The 19,049-nt window shown below is 40.6% G+C and overlaps 1 protein-coding gene across 1 annotated transcript; it reads right to left on the reverse strand.

The window, feature by feature from the left end:
* Nucleotides 1–38: 38 nt before the first annotated feature.
* On the reverse strand, nt 39–18,929 carry LOC145353128 (proteasome subunit alpha type-2). The gene is made up of 8 exons (XM_080203548.1): nt 18,863–18,929; nt 11,029–11,105; nt 7,873–8,005; nt 6,445–6,567; nt 5,307–5,388; nt 2,401–2,474; nt 1,692–1,749; nt 39–1,582 (listed from the first exon to the last, which is right to left on the reverse strand). Exons 1-8 carry the CDS (start codon nt 18,901–18,903, stop codon nt 1,466–1,468), a joined length of 705 nt encoding a protein of 234 aa, XP_080059674.1. The 5' UTR covers nt 18,904–18,929; the 3' UTR covers nt 39–1,465.
* Nucleotides 18,930–19,049: the final 120 nt, after the last annotated feature.

A 19,049-nucleotide genomic window follows, 5' to 3' on the forward strand; every position in this document is an offset into this window, starting at 1 on the left:
ATTTTAATTTACTTAATTATCTTTACAAAGTAAAACACTGAAGTGTGTTCAGGTCCCACAATGCAATCTGCATGATCAATACTAAAAGACCCCAAATTTGTGTGCTGCCTTTCAGGACTTCAGTATTTCCCCATCAGGGAAGTATAGTTCGTGCTGCAATATAGGAAACACAGCAGCCAACTTGGGCACAGCAAATAGCAGTGAGGTTCTTTCTTTTAAAATGTTGGTCAAAAGATATAATAAAAACTAGGAGGTTGCAGAGAACTCTCTACTCTTCAAATAATGCCATGGAATGTTTTACAAAAGGCCAGATCAGCCTTCACTGTAGTCCAAAATCTCACCAAAATGCTGGCACGGGCAACGATGTAGCATTTCCTCAGTGCTGCAATGAAGTGAGAGCCTGGATTTAATTTAGGTAACTAAAGTAACAGGTAGAATGTAAAATGTACATGCAGTGAATGATCACATTTAAACTTGCATGAAAAGTTGTTTGGGTGACTAGCAGTACTGACCATGACTAATCATGAAAGCTCTCATTGACCCAACAGTTAACAACAAAGCTATTCACAACAAGAATGCATACTTAAGCCAGACGATGAGTCAACGCAGATTATTTTGATCTTGTACCACAATTTGGGTACGGTTGTATTTAACAGCACAGTGAATATACTGGAAATCTCAAATTCAAAATGACACTGATACACTGAAGACAAAATTAAAAACAGTGGTAATGAAAAGGCTTGAAATGTTTTCAAAAGCAAGCCATGCAAAACTGAATTTGCTTCCATTCCTGGAAAAAAATTTGGATAGGGTTTATATAACAAGCCAAGGATTTTGATTTTATATAAAAACTCAACCTAAACTATATGTTTAAACAGTCGAGTTTAAAAAACTAGCATTGGCCCAATTGGCACAATGCTTGCTCTTCTTATCTAATTCTAGGTATGCAGAACTGGAGGAACAATACAATATAAGCATCAAACGAGACTTCTAGGAATTCTCCCTCTCTCCCGGAACGGCATAGAAAAGATTCCAGTCAAAAACGAATTGGCAATCCCTTTCGCACATGGATAACTGCAAATTATAAATATTGTGGGGCATTTTTCTCTCCTCTTTCACGCATCTTACCCCATGATGAGAAATAAAGCTTGTGCCAGAAGGCATGCAATTAAAAGCAGTGGCCTCATCAACACAGAAAAATTGTGCAACCGTGGGAAATATAGGCAATAAAAATGTATAAATTGTTTCATTGATATCATGTAAAAAATTAAATGACAGCTTCACAAATTTTTTCATTGCTAAAACAATATTTATCAGATGCTTATACTTGTGCAACATAGTTTTACATTGTATTATCCCTTAACCACTGACAAAACAAAAGAGCGGAATAAAAAGGTTTTTAAATTGTAAATCAGTAGTTGACCAATGTTTCTTTCAAATTAAAAAAAACACATTTGAATAAATGTTAGACTATAGTAGCCAGATAGTCTTTGACTTCTGCTGGAGTGAGTCTGCGAAATCCTGCTTCATCACAAATTCCAACCTCTATGTTGTCTTCTGTCATCTGGCCTTCAAAACTTTCCTGTCAAGGAAAGAAAAAATTCACGCCAGTCAGCATCATGGATAGTTTCTGTAGAACAATCTCCAGATAAACCATTATTGATATTTGAAGAACAGATGAGATACCTGACCTTTAATGTTAAGATTGCTGTATGAATGGCATCTTCAAGTTCTAGATCTTCATTGTACCTACAAGTACAAAAAAAAGGTCAAATAAATGTTTTTTTTCTCCTGGAAGAATTTCTTCCATTAACCGTTTCAAAACAGAGGTTCTAAAATATTGCCCAAGCATGAGTGCACAACATACCCTTTTATTTATTACAGAAATATAATGAAATAATTACTCCATAATGGTCATATCCCATTTACCAGAATTTTATGAAAGCCTGCTGGCAAGTTTCTAAATTTTAATCAATTAGGCACTAGGGGAAAACAGAGAATACTAAATAAAGCACATGTATTTACCCAATATAAACAGTTGAAAACACCCAAGTAAAACCTCAATTTAAAGTCTGTATAAAATGTTTTGTGAACAGGACAAAACAGGACTGAGCAGCAACAGATCAGCCATCATCTTATTGAATGGCGGGGCAGACTCGAAGGGCTGGATGGCCTACTCCTGCTCCTATTTCTTATGTTCTTAAATAGGTTAGTGATAAATTACAAAAATATTCAGCTTGAAGTGACCTATCTACCAATCCTGAGGAAAAAAATTCTGTTCATTGTGAACACTGTATTTATAATCTTCTTACATCTGATGTAATATAACGTCACCTAGTCCTGTTCCCACAAGCCCTCCTTTCTTATTTTAAGGCTTCGCAAATATAATTGGTATTTTACCTCTTTTCAAGGAAGGTTTTCCCATTTACGTAATTCTTCCCCATAGCTGTTGCTTTCCATGCAAAATAAGCACCCTATTGAAAAGGAAAAAAAAACCAGAAGTTTGATAGGAGAGCTTTTTTGCGTTGTCTCAAAATATGACAGAAACAAAGACATAGGACATCTCAGCGAGACAGTATTAACAATACATGACATAAATATTCAAATCTCCCTTGATTCAAAATAAAATATGAAATACTTCTAAGAAGAAAACAAAACAAAGGCCAGCGTACTGAAATGATTAAATTGTATCAGTAAATTACAAGCTAGGGCATCAGGATGCTGAGTATTTTAAGTGCTAGGCAACTCCCTGACTTCAACTTGTACTGACTCTGTCTTATACATAAGCAGTTATTGTTCCAGAGTTTAAAGAAATTGAGTACATATTTCAATAGCCCAGTTATGAGAACTGTCTTTTGGAAAATACAAAATTGCTGATAATCGAATTTGTTTTACTACTATAAAACATAACATGGATGCAAAACTAATATATCATGGTTCTAGTACAGATCAAACATGTGACATTGCTGGATAGGAGAGTAAACCAGGCTATAAAATTATATACATCATTATCCTGATGACCAGTTGTTTGAAGTGTTGGCAATGGCTATCACAGAATTGTTATGACACGAGGGGGTCATTTGGCCCTTGTGTCTGCACCGGCTCTCCAAACGATCAGGACTTAGTGCCATTCCACAATTCATATGTTATAGCCTTTCTGATGAAGAAATGTAGTACCAATGGAGTATCCCACACTGGCCCAGTGAGAATTTTCCCTTGTGCTTCGGCCTGGAAAATCTTTTGTCTCACAAACGGCGAGAAGTGAAATCTGACCATTGTAACAGGAACCCTGGGATCCTGGAGAAGGAGGGGCAAATAGTCCTTTACAAAGGAAAACAAAAAGGAATGACGAAATGAATTATAGTCAATCCTGTTTCAAAAAAGTAAGAATGGACTGGGAGAGAGCAGGAGACAAAAGGAAAAGAAAAATATTTTACAAATTTGAAATAATTCACAACCTAAAGGAATGAGGCATCCTTATTTCATATTTTCCCTCAAGTTGGAGGTTGTGTCATTTCAGGAACATAAATCCAGCAATTAAAAAGTATTTTTCATTGTTGAAGTTCTAGCTCTAGTTGACTGTGATTAGCCAGCAACTTGTGATTTGCAATTCGGATTATTCTCTTTCCTCGCAAATTGTTGGATGATTTGCAAACCAATTAACATTAATCATTACATTGCCAGCAAATTTTAAATCATTCAAGGGATGTGGATGTCACTGGCATTGATAGCATTTACTGCCATACCCAATTGCTGAGATGATGCAGTGAGTAGCCTTCTTGAATTGGTACAGTCTATGGGGTATAGGTTATTTCCAGAGTGCTTCAGGTATAGTGTTCCAGGATTTTCAACCCAGTGACAGAAGGAACAAGCTAAAGTCAGGTTGGTGTACAGGAACTTGCAGTTAGTGGTGTTCCTATGCACCAGCTGCCCTTATATTTTTAAGGCCGTAGAGGCTGAGAGTTTGGGAGACGTTGTTGAAATCTTGATGATTTGCCACAGTGCATCTTGTGGATGTCAAACATGGCACACATGATGTGCTGGTGGAAGGAGTACTAATCAAGCAGGCTGCCAAGCTTCAAGTGTTCTTCAAGCTGCAATCATCCAAGTGAGTGGAGAATATTCCATCAAACTCCTAATTTGGACCTTTGATTGCAGACAGGCTTTGTGGAGTCAGGAGGCAAGTTACTCACCACAGAATTTCTAGCCTGAGTTGCTCTTGTAAGATTTGTGTGTTGGCAAGCATCACATCAATGTCATCATAGTAACCCACATCTAGGGTCTTTGAGCAAAAAAAATCTTTTAAATAGAGATTAATGCCATAGAAAATAATTTTATTGCAGGCTGTGAACAATACTGGCAAGCAATTCAAGGCTAGGTAGAACACAGTGAGGGACAGACAGCTTTCCTTTACTCTTTCCCAACAATGTGCACATTCCAAACCTCAGAACAATAATCACAAATGCAATATTGTAGATTGTTTCTATTTCTCAAGAGTACCATCCCAACAGCTTCTCTAGTAGAAGTGCCAATTTGGGGTTGTGAACCAATGTCTATGAGGAATTGAATTAGGAATGTTCATACTTGTTTCATTTGGTGTTCTTAGAATAGAACTAGCTCAGGTGGAAATATGCTAAATTGCCTGGTTCACCCAGTTCCCCAAAATTTCATTTCTAGAATGATTCAAAGGTTTGCATTAGAATTGTGTCCAAGAATAGGTCACTGGAGTTCCAAAATGAAATGCACACAGCACAACTTGTACCATCCACAAGGACCCAGTGAACACCACCTTTAGTTTCTATGTCTTACCAATTAGATAGGAATTACAAGGGGCAGCACAGTCATTAGCATTGCTGCCTCTCAGCGCCAGAGACCTTAGTTTGATTCCCAGCTTGGGTGACTGACTGTGCAGAGTTTGCACGTTCTCGCTTTGTCTGCATGGGTTTCCTCTAGGCACTCCAGTTTCCACCCACAGTCCAAAGATGTAAGGTTAGGTGGATTGGCCATGCTAAATTGCCTCTTCGTGTCAGAGGGTTAGTAAGGTAAATAGGTAGGGTCATGGGGATAGGGTCTGGGTGGGATTGTGGTCGGAGACTCAATGGGCCAAATGACCTCCTTCTGCACTGTAGGGATTCTACGATTCAACTCTGTATTGTTGTAATGCACAACCTTTATTTATTAAAGTGATAGGTTTATAATATCAGGATCAGCAGCAACATGGAGCTTATTCTGTGTCCAGAAAGCAAACCATAAAAAAATCAACAGGTTAAGAACTGAGTTAAAAACTGCTTTTCTCCAGTACTTACAGATGGATCCGATTGGAACAAATATGGTCGCCCCTCATCCCAGCCAGCTATCAGCAGTGACACTCCAAATGGGCGAACACCACTGAAACAAGACAAAGGAATGAGCTTTTATCCTCGCCCTGCTGGGAGATCCTGTAGCCAATATAACCAGGAGAATTTGAGAGATCAAACTGGCAAGAAAAGTGAATCTCTCTCCATAATCTCAAGATATTAGAAAGGGGCATTTACGTAGCAATTCTTCATATCTCAGAACATGACAGAACATTTCACATCCAATGAACTATTCTATTTATGACAAAGATATTCTGTATTCATAGACTACAAGGCTATGAATTTGTACTCATTATTTTTGGTTTTGTATATTCTTGATTCAGACCCTCAAACTTATTTTCTCATCAAGGATTTGAGGATAAATTCTGTTTTCCTGCTCTATTAAAAACTGATACAATATTTTACAATAAACAAATTAAATCATTCAAATGTGGGGAGCAAATGTATACAAGATGGGACTGTTGGAGAAACTTATTTGGAATCTGGACAAAATATTAATGATTAATTGAAAGACAGCAGAACTTGGGTATGAAACCTTGGACATGGGTGGGGTGGGGATGGCACCAGGTGGGATGATGCAAAAATAGCACTGGTTAAGTATATTAATCTAACCACAAGAGTTTAGTGGGTCTCTGCTAGTAGGTAATATTTAAAAGAAATTTAATTTACTCACCTATGTTTTTCCCTCTATTATTTTACAACCTCCAAGTATTTGCAACTTCCTTTAAGTCAGGTAACAGTCTTCCATAGATTTGCAGCTTTAATCATGACAGAACGTGTTGGACACATTTCACAGCGACATTATTGCACAGTAGCTCACCTCGTATATTTCTCAGGTAAAAAAACCCTTTGTTGGAACGAGGTTATCTCACTCAAAGTAACAGCAAGTTTCTCACTGCCATTTAATTCAGTCACAGAAGCATATCACTGTGTCCAGAGAAGGCTGCTGATTTTGAATAACTTTGAACAGCAAGTGCCTTTTACACCTTGTCAGGGAACTAACCTAAAATTAGTAAGTCTTGTACATGTGGTGACCAAGTTATGTTATAACCAGCATTGAGTATAAGAATTCATTTTACTGACTTACCCGGACTGTGTATATTCCTGCATGACAGAGGCCACTCTCTGTACAAGCTGGGCTGTGGGAATGGGCTCTTGATATACAAGGTAGTACTGCTGTGCCAACTTACGTGCCCGACGAATCAACACCCTGTGAGGATTTAAGAATATAGCATTGTGAATGTTGCCTCATCAAATAGCAGTCTGAAGCTGAGACAAACCTGATTTTTATTCAAACCTCAGTTAAAGCTGAGTTTGTTCCCTCACCATTGCCCCAGCACACACTTTTGCCTTTGGTTCAACTCTGCATTGATCAGTATCCTCTAGACGGCACTGCTTTAGTGGATGGAAACTTCAGTGCAGCTCAATCATACAACACATTTTTTTTCACTTCCTATTTTAGCTGCAACGCAGTCAAGATTTCCTATTCATTCTATCTAATACCTCATAACAAATTCCATCATCCTCTTGTCTTGCCACAATCAAAGTTTTAAAATCCCAAACTTATTATCAATTAATAACTTCAATTTCTTGCTAATTTCAACTTTTTGTCCCACGCTGTAGCACTTCAGTTTATTATTAAGTTTAAAGGGCAGTAATAAAATTAATTTCACATTTATGAATCACATCTAAGCATGATAATCCTGGACATACATATGCAGGCAGCACCATGCTTCAACATTCTTCTGCCAGCAGTCCCAGACAAAAGATTCCAGCTATGGTCATGATTTAGGTAGTAACTTTGAACTATCTCTCTAATCACAAAGATAAAGTCAATTGGCTTCCAATTTCTAGAATGGTGCTAACATTACTCTTGGCTAAGTACTTCAATCCATTTCATGACATAAAACATAAGACCGAATATTTATTTTTTCATAGCCACCTTGGAATGTTTCCTGGTCATAACATTGCCACGGGCAGGTATTTTAGTGACTGATCATATCACACCCTCTCCACCCCCAAAATCCTCTTGCAAATCTGCTATACAGACTCTAAAATAACTACTATCGCAAACTTAGATGCATGTCAGATACTAGTTCAAGTTGCAAAGAATTGCATTTTTGTTGATGATGCTAGTTTTAGTTTCACAGCGTTTTGATTTAAAAACTGATTTTGCTCCAAAACTCTTTCCTCAAACATATATAGAGGAATGAATAGCCTTAGGTTTATCACCTCTATCAACAAGACTCCGTATCATTCAGTGATTAAACTTGCTAAATTCTGCAGCTGTTATCTCATTATCATCTCGCTTTGATTGGGCCACAGAATGACCATGTCACATACAGTACATCTCACTGGCTTGAAATAAATTCAACTGCATCGCTGGAAGTCAAATGCTGGTGACAAGTAATTGACTGGAGAAAATGGTCTGATGCTGAGGAACCTGAGAGTTCTTGACCATTATCTGCAAACAGGGCACCAAGAACAATCAAGTTCATGGATTTGGCTCACCTACCTATAATCAGGGCCCATTCCACTATACACCATTCCTATGTGCTTTGTGATCGGTTCCACTTTGTGTACACTCTGTTCATCGTAAAGAATGGATTTCTGTTTCTTCTCTGTTGCCAAAACAACGCCATTTGAAGCTGAAAAGGTTTTTTAAAAACATATTTGTTTCGAGACATAACAGTACAAGATACATACACATTGTCTCTATTCATTTGTGATGCTCTGATTTTGTTGAGCATTCAGGCATATCTACATATTTCAAATAACTAATTAACTTGCATTTAGCACTTTTCATGGCCTCAGGGCACCTCAAAGTGCTTCAGAGAATTATTTTTGAAATGCATTCTAAGATGTTAATTAGCTGATTGGAAGCCATGATAGCATGATGGATTAATTTCAACATCCCCGCAGCTAACTTGCATAGTAAATAGCAATGAAGTTCTTCAGGTGTTTTTTGGAACGTTGGTAAGGGATCAACCAAACCTCTTATTCAAAAGATGATACCTCCAACAACTTAACAAGTCAGCCCTGCATGGGGCTAGAACCCACAACTGTCTGATTCAGAGGAGTCATCACAGACTTAATTGGCCATTTAATAAATCAGGCTCTATTTCACTGTTGGCAGTGGTAAGTATGTGCCTGCATTTTCACTAATGAGGTGCCAGAACAACTAGGTTGCCATATAAACAAAACGGCATTCTCCTCACATATAAATTTTAAACGTTGAAACTATAGAAATTTACAGCCATTTGTTCAATCATATGTCAGCCAAAAATGAATTACACAGCCTAATCCCACTTTCCAGTTTTATCATAGTGCAAAAAGAGGCCATTCAGCCTGTCGACTCGGCACTGATTCTCCAGGTCCATGGCCTTGAATGTGCAGGTGCCATAATATACAAGTACAATGAGGTTTCCTGCCTCTGCCAACTTTTCAAGCAGCGACACACACACACACACACGCACACAAATTTACTGAACTTCCCTTTAATTCTTCCACCAATTATTTTCAATCTATACTCCCTTTAGTTACTGAATTCTTAAGAGAAATAGATACTTCATATTCACTGTATCCAGGCTCTTCGTTATTTTATACATCTGAATTAAATCCCTCCTTGGTTTTATCAGTTCCAAAGAAAGCAATGCAAGCTAATAGTTGCCAACATTCTCACAAATCTTCTCTTTCATCCTCTCTAGTGAAACCATATCCTTTCTGTAATGTGGTAACCAGAACCACATATCTGTGTCCTAACTATAGCTTCATTTTTGGCTATCCCTCGCTAGCAAGGATGATTGTCTTCCATTAGTTTGGGATCTGCAGAACTTATGGTATGTAGGATATTTATTGCCATGTGCAATGTCTGGTCACGTGTCATCAGTTCGGGTCATGCAGTGTTCTTTTTGTCACTTTCGCTTTTTGACTTCATTTTGTCTCACAACACTGGGATCTTTCCCACATACTCTGCCACCAACTGGCTCAATCCAAGGCAATGGTCTCTCAGGAACTGATGTCAATGTTGCATTTCCTTCCTGTTGGCTTTCAGCACATCCTAGAAGTGTTTCTTCTGACCTCTGCTGCGTCTGTCCTGACCGAGCTGGGAGAAGATGACCTGCTTTAGGAAGCTGGTATCTGGCATCCGAACTATATGACCAACGCAACAAAACTGATTCAAGCATAACCTCTGTGCTCTTATACTATGCCTCAACTAATAAAGTAGTCTGTACATCTTAATTGCCTTAACATGGAGTCATAGAATTAGAAAATGGCTACAGCATAGGAGGCCACAATTCGGCCCATCATGTTCGTGCTGGCTCTCTGCAAGAGTAACTCACCTTGTCCCATTCCCCACCTTTTCCCGTCACTTCAATTTTACTTGCTCAGGTAATTATCCAATTTTCTTTTGAAAGCCTCAATTAAATCCGACTCCATCATACATTCAGACAGCGTACCCAAATTCTAACTCTCACTGTTCAAAATAAACTTTCATCACCTCACCAATCACAATAAATTGGTGAATGCTGCTCAGTCCTTATTGCAAGCAGTTGTATCCTATCTACTCTGGCTAGATACTATGATTTTGAGCCTCAATCTCTTTATCTTCTCTTCCCCAAGGAGAACCGCTTCTCCTATGTAAATGAAATTCCTCATACCTGGAACCATTCTCTTGAATCTTTTTCTTTGTATCTGCCTATTGTCATATCTATTTGTCCAGTCACTTTGGACAACAGCTACTTAGCGTCACACTGCAGTGAACTAATTACTGAAAGGAGGAAACATGCATTTCAGTGATTTAGACCCATCTCCTCTTTTTTGGCGCTCTGCTGTGACTTCACAGGGCTGCAAGTTCCTTGGTACTTCAACCAAACAGTCTGAGTATTGATACCTATCATTATGAGGTCTACTCATGCATAATTCACAGGAAGAGTCGGTAGATAGTCATCAGGAATTAAGATGATTTTTCAGGGTTTTGAAATTAACCATTGCACCCATTTCACTGAGATTGAGCCCAAATCAGGAATCAAACCCACCATGGTTTCACAGTAGACACAAAATAAGACTACGCTAATACTTGACTGTCTGATCTCCTTTGAGAAAAGACTAAAAATCTGAGCTTAAATTGTAGAACAGGTGCACTGCAAAAGCCTCATGTAGTGCTCAACTGGTCTACGTGCACTGAGTAACTAGGCACAAACAAGACTTTAATTTACAAGTGCTGTCAATAATGTAATCAAAGGAGGCTACTTGGGTCTTTTTACCAAGGGTTTATTTGGCAATATTTCCAAACCCACAAAATCTATCGTCTAGAAGATGCTACAGGTGCATTGAAACACCAATTCCCAAGTCAGATGCCACTCCAAGTTGGATAAATGTAGCCATTCCATCCTAGACATTGGAATTCCCTATCTAACAACACTGTGGGAGAGCATTTTCACCACATGAACTGTTGCGTTTCAAGGTGGCAGCCCATCACCTCAAGGGTGACTAGCATTGTACAATAAACAACAATCTTGTTAATAATGTCTATATGCCAAGAATGAATATAATAGCTAACTCCTCATGTAAGACATTAGCACAAAAATAGGAAAAGGAAATTCCTTCGCAGGAGTTGTCAGGCTTAAAATGGTTAAAAAGTGCACAGTGGTATCAATGCTGTCCATACCTTTGATTCCCACTGCTGGAGCTCCGGCAGCTACAGCTGCTAAGGCATACTCAATCTGGACGAGTTTGCCTGAAGGGCTGCAAGATAAAATATAAAATAGTATAAATGAAACTGAAATTAAGAGCACTTTGATGAAAGTTTTTCTCCCTAGATTAATTTTTTTACACAATACCAGAAACAGACTCAGATCCAACAGCAATTTATCTCCAGTTTCTCTACAAAGCATAAATACAAACTGCTTTACATTGATTCAAATAGAACATTTTGCATTCCTCAGTGCAAAGATCCTGCATCTTGGTGAAAATAACTCACCTATACATAACCAATAAAATCAGTAACACCTATACACGCAAACACAGAGGCACAATATTTATGCCCAATACTTTTCTTGGAGCAATTTCCACCATACTGAAGTGTCAATGCTACACTGAGTTATAATACTATGGCCAATGTGGACTTCCCCTAGTCAGCTCAAACAATTGTTCTTCTAGGTGAAGAGAGAACTGGCAGATCCCGTGACCTTAGGCAGCACAGTAGAGCCTTATTGTGCCCTCATCTAAAATTTGCTTCCAGTAGGGGGTATTGAATAGCGACCAGGATTGGACAGCACGGTGGTTAGCACCAGGAACCTGAGTTCAATTCTGGCCTTGGGTGACTGCGTATGGAGTTTGCACATTCTCCTTGTGTCTGCATGGGTTTCCTCCAGCTTCACCCCCCCCACCACAGTCCAAAGATGTGCCGGTTAGGTTGACTGGCCACTTAGTGTCAGGGTAAATACGTGGGGTTACACGGATACAGCCTGGGTGGGATTGTCACCGGTGCAAACTTGATGGCCAAATGGCCTCCTTTTGCACTGTAGGAATTTTATGCACTCTATCCAATTATTACCATCCAAATGCAGGAATACTGATATCAATTTGTCAGAAGACTGTTACCCTGTCTTCTTAGGTCATTAAAAATGTGACAGGAAGAAGTCTGAAATGGACCACCTCAAGTGTTTCCATGTAGTGCTGCAATATTAATTTATAGATACACCTTCACGATATTGCAAGAGGTAATATAAGGAACCAAAAATAAAGTTCTTGCTGATAACTGATTTGCCAATATACAGGAAAATACATCAAGAAAAGACGAGACAAAGACATGCACATCACCTTTAAAAGTCTCTGAAGATCTTAAATTGTCTTACTGCCAAATTAAGGCCTGTAGTCACTTTTGTAATGCAGGAAACACATCAGCCAATTCGTTCACAATGCCCCACAAACAGTAATGTGACAACAACCAGATGTTTTAGTAATGTTGGTTAGGGGATAAATATTGGCCAGAGCACAGGCAAAGAAACATTAAAATTCAAAATAAATCTTACATCAGTTTGAAGAAATATACTATTGCAACCAACTGACATGATTTAGATTTCATCTGCTGAAATCTGACTATACTCCATAAATGTAGCAGTAAATTGTTCGCTTATTTTGTTCTTCCAGTCACAAAATTCAACTCAGTATGTTGCAGACTTAATTTTGCCTCTTCCAATAAGAAAGCAGCTTTTGGTTTAATAAAGCAGCAGGTTAAGAATAACACTGGGAATTAGCAAAAAAATTCATGTTAAACAGCAGACAAATGCAATTTCATTTAATCGATTAGTTACAAGGTTTGAGTCCATATAGAAAAACCTAAAAACAGAACCAATATTTAATTGGATCAAGTTGCTTTGAGTAAATTGAATTGAGTAAAGTGATAACTTTCAGAAGCAAACGAGATCAGTGTCACATTGTTACACAAACATAGGATCACCAATTGCTGAACGAAAACCTAAAGTTACAGGGAAGATAAGTGTGTTTTGTACAAACAAAAATTTGTGGCAGCATACTTAAATTAAAACAAATCTTTACAACTGATACTATTGCCATCAACTTATATTCCACATACTTTAAAGTTGGTTCGTTATCATAATAAAAATTACAGGAAAAACAATTTGGACACATAATGTTACATTTTTATTGCTGCTAACACCAGAGCAGCTTCACCTTCCATCAATACAATCCCAGAACTGTCAAGTTATATCCATCAGTAGCCACAAGCACCAACATGAATCAACGGTTAGCGGAATAGCATTCAACCAGGCTTTGACATCCACCATCCAAGCCAAGTGAAATAAGCCAGCACCAAAAACATTAGCTACTTGCTTCCACATTACAAAACTTCACAAGCCCCTAGGGAGAATTGCAGAAAGCAGAACGGAAGATTCTTTTATCTGGAGCAGAGTTGACCAAGAACACAAGAGTAAGTGGGAGATGGGGCTGGAGGAGAGTGTGACAGAATGATTGGGAGAAATCATGTAAAGTTATATGTTTGATATCCTGGACGATCTAAAATTAATTAATAAAATCGGGAATAAAATACTAGGTTCATTAACAATGGATCAGAAAAACCCATGTCGTTCACTAATGTGCTTCAGGAGAGAAAATCTGCCTGGTCTATGTAAATCCAGACACAAAATAATGTGGTTGACTAGTAGCTGCCCTCTGAAAATATCTCTAAGCCACCCAGTCATAAACAGCCACATAGAAATGTCAAATTATAAAACCAGATAGACTACCTGGCATCAACCTAGGTATAGGAAAGTACAAAAACATACCTTGCTCTGTTGACTCTGCAAAAACCTCTTCACTAATAAAACAGAACTTATACCAAAGTTGGGACAACTGTCTTATGGACTAGTCAAGCAACAGCCTGACTGTCATACTCACTGAATCATATCTTACAGTCAACGGCCCAGGCTTCTCCAGCACTCTCGCTGGGTATGTTCTAGCCCAGTGGCAGGACATAGGAGCAGTCCTGAGAACCCTCAATATTGATTCTGGATCCTATGAAGTTCCACAATATCAGGTCGCACATGGGGAATGAAACCACTTGCTGGTTATCACCTACCATTCTCCAGCAGCTCGTGAAACCGTGTTTCACCACATAGAACACCATCTGGAAGAAGAACTGAGGGCAGAAAGGACACAAAGCATCCTCTGGGGGGGGCAACTTCAATACTCATCACCAACAGTGGCTTACTGACCAAGCCCTGAAAGACTGGGCATGCAGCAAGTGGTGTGCGCACCAAATGAGAATAATGAAAAGTCTACTGACAAGAGGGAAAAGCCTACTTGACCTCGTCACCACCATTCTATAGGTTGCAAATGCATCTACCCGTTCCATTATTGGTAGAATGATGACCACACAGCCCTTGGGACTCAAAGTTGTTTTCTAGCTGAAGTCATTTTCCATCTTGCTGTGTGTCACTACCACCACACTAAACAGACTCAGAACAAAGATACCAACTCAGAGGCAGGCATCCATGAGATGCTGCAAGCTATCAGCAGAATTGTATTCAACCACAAACTGTAATCACACCTTGCATTTCTGTCACTCAACCATTCCCATCAAGCTAGGAGACCCGCACAGGTTCAATGAGTAAACGAAAACATAGTAAGGGTCTCACAACTGCAGGTTAAGGTCCAACAGGTTTATTTGGTAGCATAAGCCACTAGCTTTTGGGGCGCTGCCCCTTTGTCAGGTGACTGGGAGTTCTATTCACAAACAGGGCACAAAGATACAAACTCAAATTTACAAAATAATGATTGGAATGCAAGTCTTTACAGGTAAAGAAGTCTTAAAAGGTACAGACAATGTGAGTGGAGAGAGTGCAAAGCACTGGTTAAAGATGTGTATTGTTTCCAGACAGGACAATTAGTGGGATTTTGCAAATCCATTTGCTGTAAACATACCCAGCCGTCCCATTGCATTGGACAATGGGATCCTGTGCAAGAACTTCTCTGACTACGTCGAAGGCATCCTGAAACCCAGTGTACAAAGAATCCCCAGCTTTTGTCGCGACACTACGGACTTCCTACAGAAACTTAGCACACAGAGCAGTTGAACCAGGAGCTCTCCTCGTCACAATGGATGTCTCAGCACTCTACACCAGCATCCCCCATGACAATGGCATTGCTGCAACTGCCTCAGTACTCAAAGCCGACAACTGTCAATCTCCAGATGCAATTTTACAACTCATTCGTTTCATCCTGGACTACAATGTCTTCACCTTCAACAACTAGTACTTCATCCAGACGCATGGAACAGCCATGGGGACCAAATTCGCACCTGAATGTGCCAACATCTTTATGTACAAGTTTGATCAAGACCTCTTCACCACACAGGACCTTCAACCAATGCTGTACACTAGATACATCGATGACATTTTCCTCCTTTGGGCTCATGGTGAACAATCACTGAAACAACAGTATGATGACATCAACAAGTTTCATCCCACCATCAGACTCACCATGGACTACTCTCCAGAATCAGTTGCATTCTCGGACACATGCATCTCCATTAAGAATAGAGACCTCAGCACTTCACTGTACCGCAAGCCCACGGATAACTTCACAATGCTCCACTTCTCCAGCTTCCACCTGAAACATGTTAAAGAAGCCATCGCCTACAGACAAGCCTTCCGTATACACAGGAGCTGCTCCGATGAGGAGCATCGCAGCAGACACCTCCAGACGCTGAAAAATGCCCTCATAAGAACAGGATATGGCGCTCAACTCATCGATCAACAGTTCCGATGCGCCACAGCAAAAAAACCGCACCAACCTCCTCAGAAGACAAACATGGAACATGGTGGACAGAGTACCCTTCATCGTCCAGTACTTCCCCGGAGCAGAGAAGCGAGAAGCTATGACGTCTTCCCCAGAGCCTTCAACATGTCATTGATCAGGATGAACATCTCGCTAAGGCCATCCACACACCCCCCCTTCTTGCCTTCAAACAACCGCACATCCTCAAACAGACGACTGCCCACAGCAAACTACCCAGCCTTCAGGAGAACTGTGACCACGACACCACACAACCCTGCCATAGCAACCTCTGCAAGACATGCCGGATCATCAACACAGATGCCATCATCTCACGTGAGAATACCATCCACCAGGTACATGGTACATATTCATGCAACTTGGCCAATGTTGTCTACCTGATACACTGCAGGAAAGGATGTCCCGAGGCATGGTACGCTGGGGAGACCACGCAGACACTAAGACAACGGATGAATGAATATCACTCGACAATCACCAGGCAAGACTGTTCTTTTCCTGTTGGGGAACACTTCAGTGGTCACCGGCATTCGGCCTCTGATCTAAGTGCTCTCCAAGGCGGCCTTCATGACACACAACAGCGCAGAGTTGCTGAGCAGAGACTGATAACCAAGTTCTGCACAAAATGAGGACGGCCTCAACTGGGATCTTGGGTTCATATCACACTATCTGAACTCCCACGACTTGCCTGGACTTGCAAAATCTCACTAACTATCCTGGCTGGAGACAATACACATCTCGTTAACCTGTGTTTACCCCAGTCCAATGCCAGCATCTCCACATCATAAATGAAAACATACCAGGATTGGCATTAAGCATACCTAAAGATACGCCAATCTGGTGAAGCTGCAATACAGGATTACACCAAGTGATCCCACAACAGATCAAATCTAAGTTCTGCAGTCCTGCTACATTTGGCCATGACTAACGGAGGACAATTAAACAACTAACCAGAGGCTGAGGCTCTCGAAACATCTCCACTGCATCCATACGGGAGCCCAGTACATCAGAACTAAAGGCATGGCTGAAGCATTTGCAACCATCTTCAGTCAGAAGTGTCCAGTGATGAATCACAGTCTCCTTGAGTCTCCAGCACCAAAGAAGCTATTCTTCAGACAATTCAGTTCATTTAAGGTGACACCAAGAAATGACAGAAGACACTGAACATAGCAAAGGCTATGAGCCCTTTCAACATCACAACAGGAGTACTGAAGACTTGGGCTCCAGAAATAGCTATAATTCTAGCCAAGCTTTTCCAGTAGTTACAACATTAGCGTCTACACGATAATATTTTCAATATGTCCAGGAAACACAAAGCAGAGCAATCAATTACTGCCCCACCAAAGAAATTGCACACAAATGCTCAATTTGGGACATACCAGGGTCATTTAGCTCCTGATCTCATTACAATTTTGGTACAGATATGGACAAAGGAGTCAAAATCAAGAGATGAGAGTGACTGTGCTTGACGTCGAGACAGCTTCTGATGGCATATGACATCAAGGAACCGAAGCAGAATTGAAGTTAATGGAAATCAGGGATAAAATTCACCACTGATCTGAGCCATACTTAGCACAATTGTCTCATCTGCAAGAGTTCCTCAGGGTGGGGCAGTGTCCTTGGCCGAACCATCTTCCACTGCTTCATCACTGACCTCCTACCACAAGCTGTGGAGATCCAGTGTTGGACTGGGGTAAACACAGTAAGAAGTCTCACAACATCAGGTTAAAGTCAGACAGGTTTATTTGGTAGCAAAAGCCACTAGCTTTCAGAGCACTGCTCCTTCATCAGGTAAGTGGGAGTTCTGTTCACAAACAGGGCATATAAAGACACAAACTCAGTTTACAAAATAATGTTTGGAATGCAAGTCTTTACAGGTATTATTTGTGTGTTCTACCACAAGGTCAGAGATGGAGATGTTCATGGATGGTTGTACAACACTCAGCAGCTTTTATGACTCCTTAGATCATATGGCATCCGATCATATAAAAGACATCAATCATCATAAAAAGGTACTCTCTCTGCCACGGCATATAACGAGTATGCTCTATGAGATGCACAGCAACACTCTTTCCATAGATGCACCTTCCAAACCAGCAACCTGTACCACCAGAAGGACAAGGGAGCAGACTTGTGGGAACACCACCAGAAGCAAATCTCCCTCCAAGCTGCAGACCATCCTAATTTGAAACTAAAATATAACTAATAAAATTTGGAACTAAATCACTATTCCTTTACAGTCACTGGGTCAAAATCCTGAAACCTCCTCCTTAACAATGGGAAGAGAGATTACAGCAAAAATACAGTTTAAAACTAAAATATAAATCTGACTTGTAATCTGTCATTTTGACCATACGTTTTTCTTTTGAACCACGGTTTTTCTAGGTATTTTTAAAGTTTAGTTTTAATGCTAGATCCTGACTTGTGACATAAACAGTCACTGGGTCAAAACACTGTGATTGTTACATAAGAAATAGAAGGAGTAGGCCATCTAGCCCTTCGAGCCTGCCCCGCCATTCAATAAATCATGGCTGATCTGAAGTGGATCAGTTCCACTTTCCCGCTTTCTCCCCATAACCCTTAATTCCTCTGTCTATCAGAAACCTATCTACCCGTGACTTAAATATATTCAGCAAGGTAGCCTCCACCACTTCAACAGGCAGAGATTCACCACCCTTTGAGTGAACAAGTTCCTCCTCAACTCTGACTCAACTTGTTGTAGCTTTGTCATGAGGGTACAGAGGTCCAGCATTCCCTTCTTAAAGTAATCAATATGACCTCGTTAATTCTGACCACGCTTACCCCTACCGGACCGTTAATGTACCTGCCTCAGCCGCAGCAGAGCGGCCTACAGACCGAAAGCGAAACCAAGTTTGCAAACAGTTGGCCTCTGGGCCTCGGCACAAGGTGCTACTCCAACCACCTAGGGAGAAAACACGGACCCGGCAGAGGTAAAGACCTAAAGGAGCCTTTGGCAAATACAGCGATTCAAGTGCCTCACACACAGTGCCGCCGAGTAACATGCCAGCCAGCCGGCCGGCGCACAGCAACGGTGACTCTGCAACTTCCAGCGCCTGCAGGCCGCCCTCAACCTGAAGAGTCTGAGAATCAAAGAGCGGAGGCTCCTGCCGCCCAGAGGGATGCTCTTCCCCTCCTGAGTGAGAGAGATGTTCAGGCGCCCAGTTTACCTGAAGGTGGTGAGGGAGAAACTGTAGCCCCGGTCCGCCATCTTTCTGCCGCTCACACTTCTGGAATGCTGGGAGCAGAACTGCCGCTGGAGAAACGTCACGTCCGGCGGCCCTACGCCGACAAACTACAACTACCGGCATGCATCGCACCAGGAGGCAGGCGGGAATAGCACGCGGGGGACGCTGG

The sequence above is a fragment of the Carcharhinus amblyrhynchos genome, chromosome 2 (assembly GCF_965287045.1).
Source record: "Carcharhinus amblyrhynchos chromosome 2, sCarAmb.v2.hapA, whole genome shotgun sequence".
Lineage (NCBI taxonomy): Eukaryota > Metazoa > Chordata > Chondrichthyes > Carcharhiniformes > Carcharhinidae > Carcharhinus > Carcharhinus amblyrhynchos.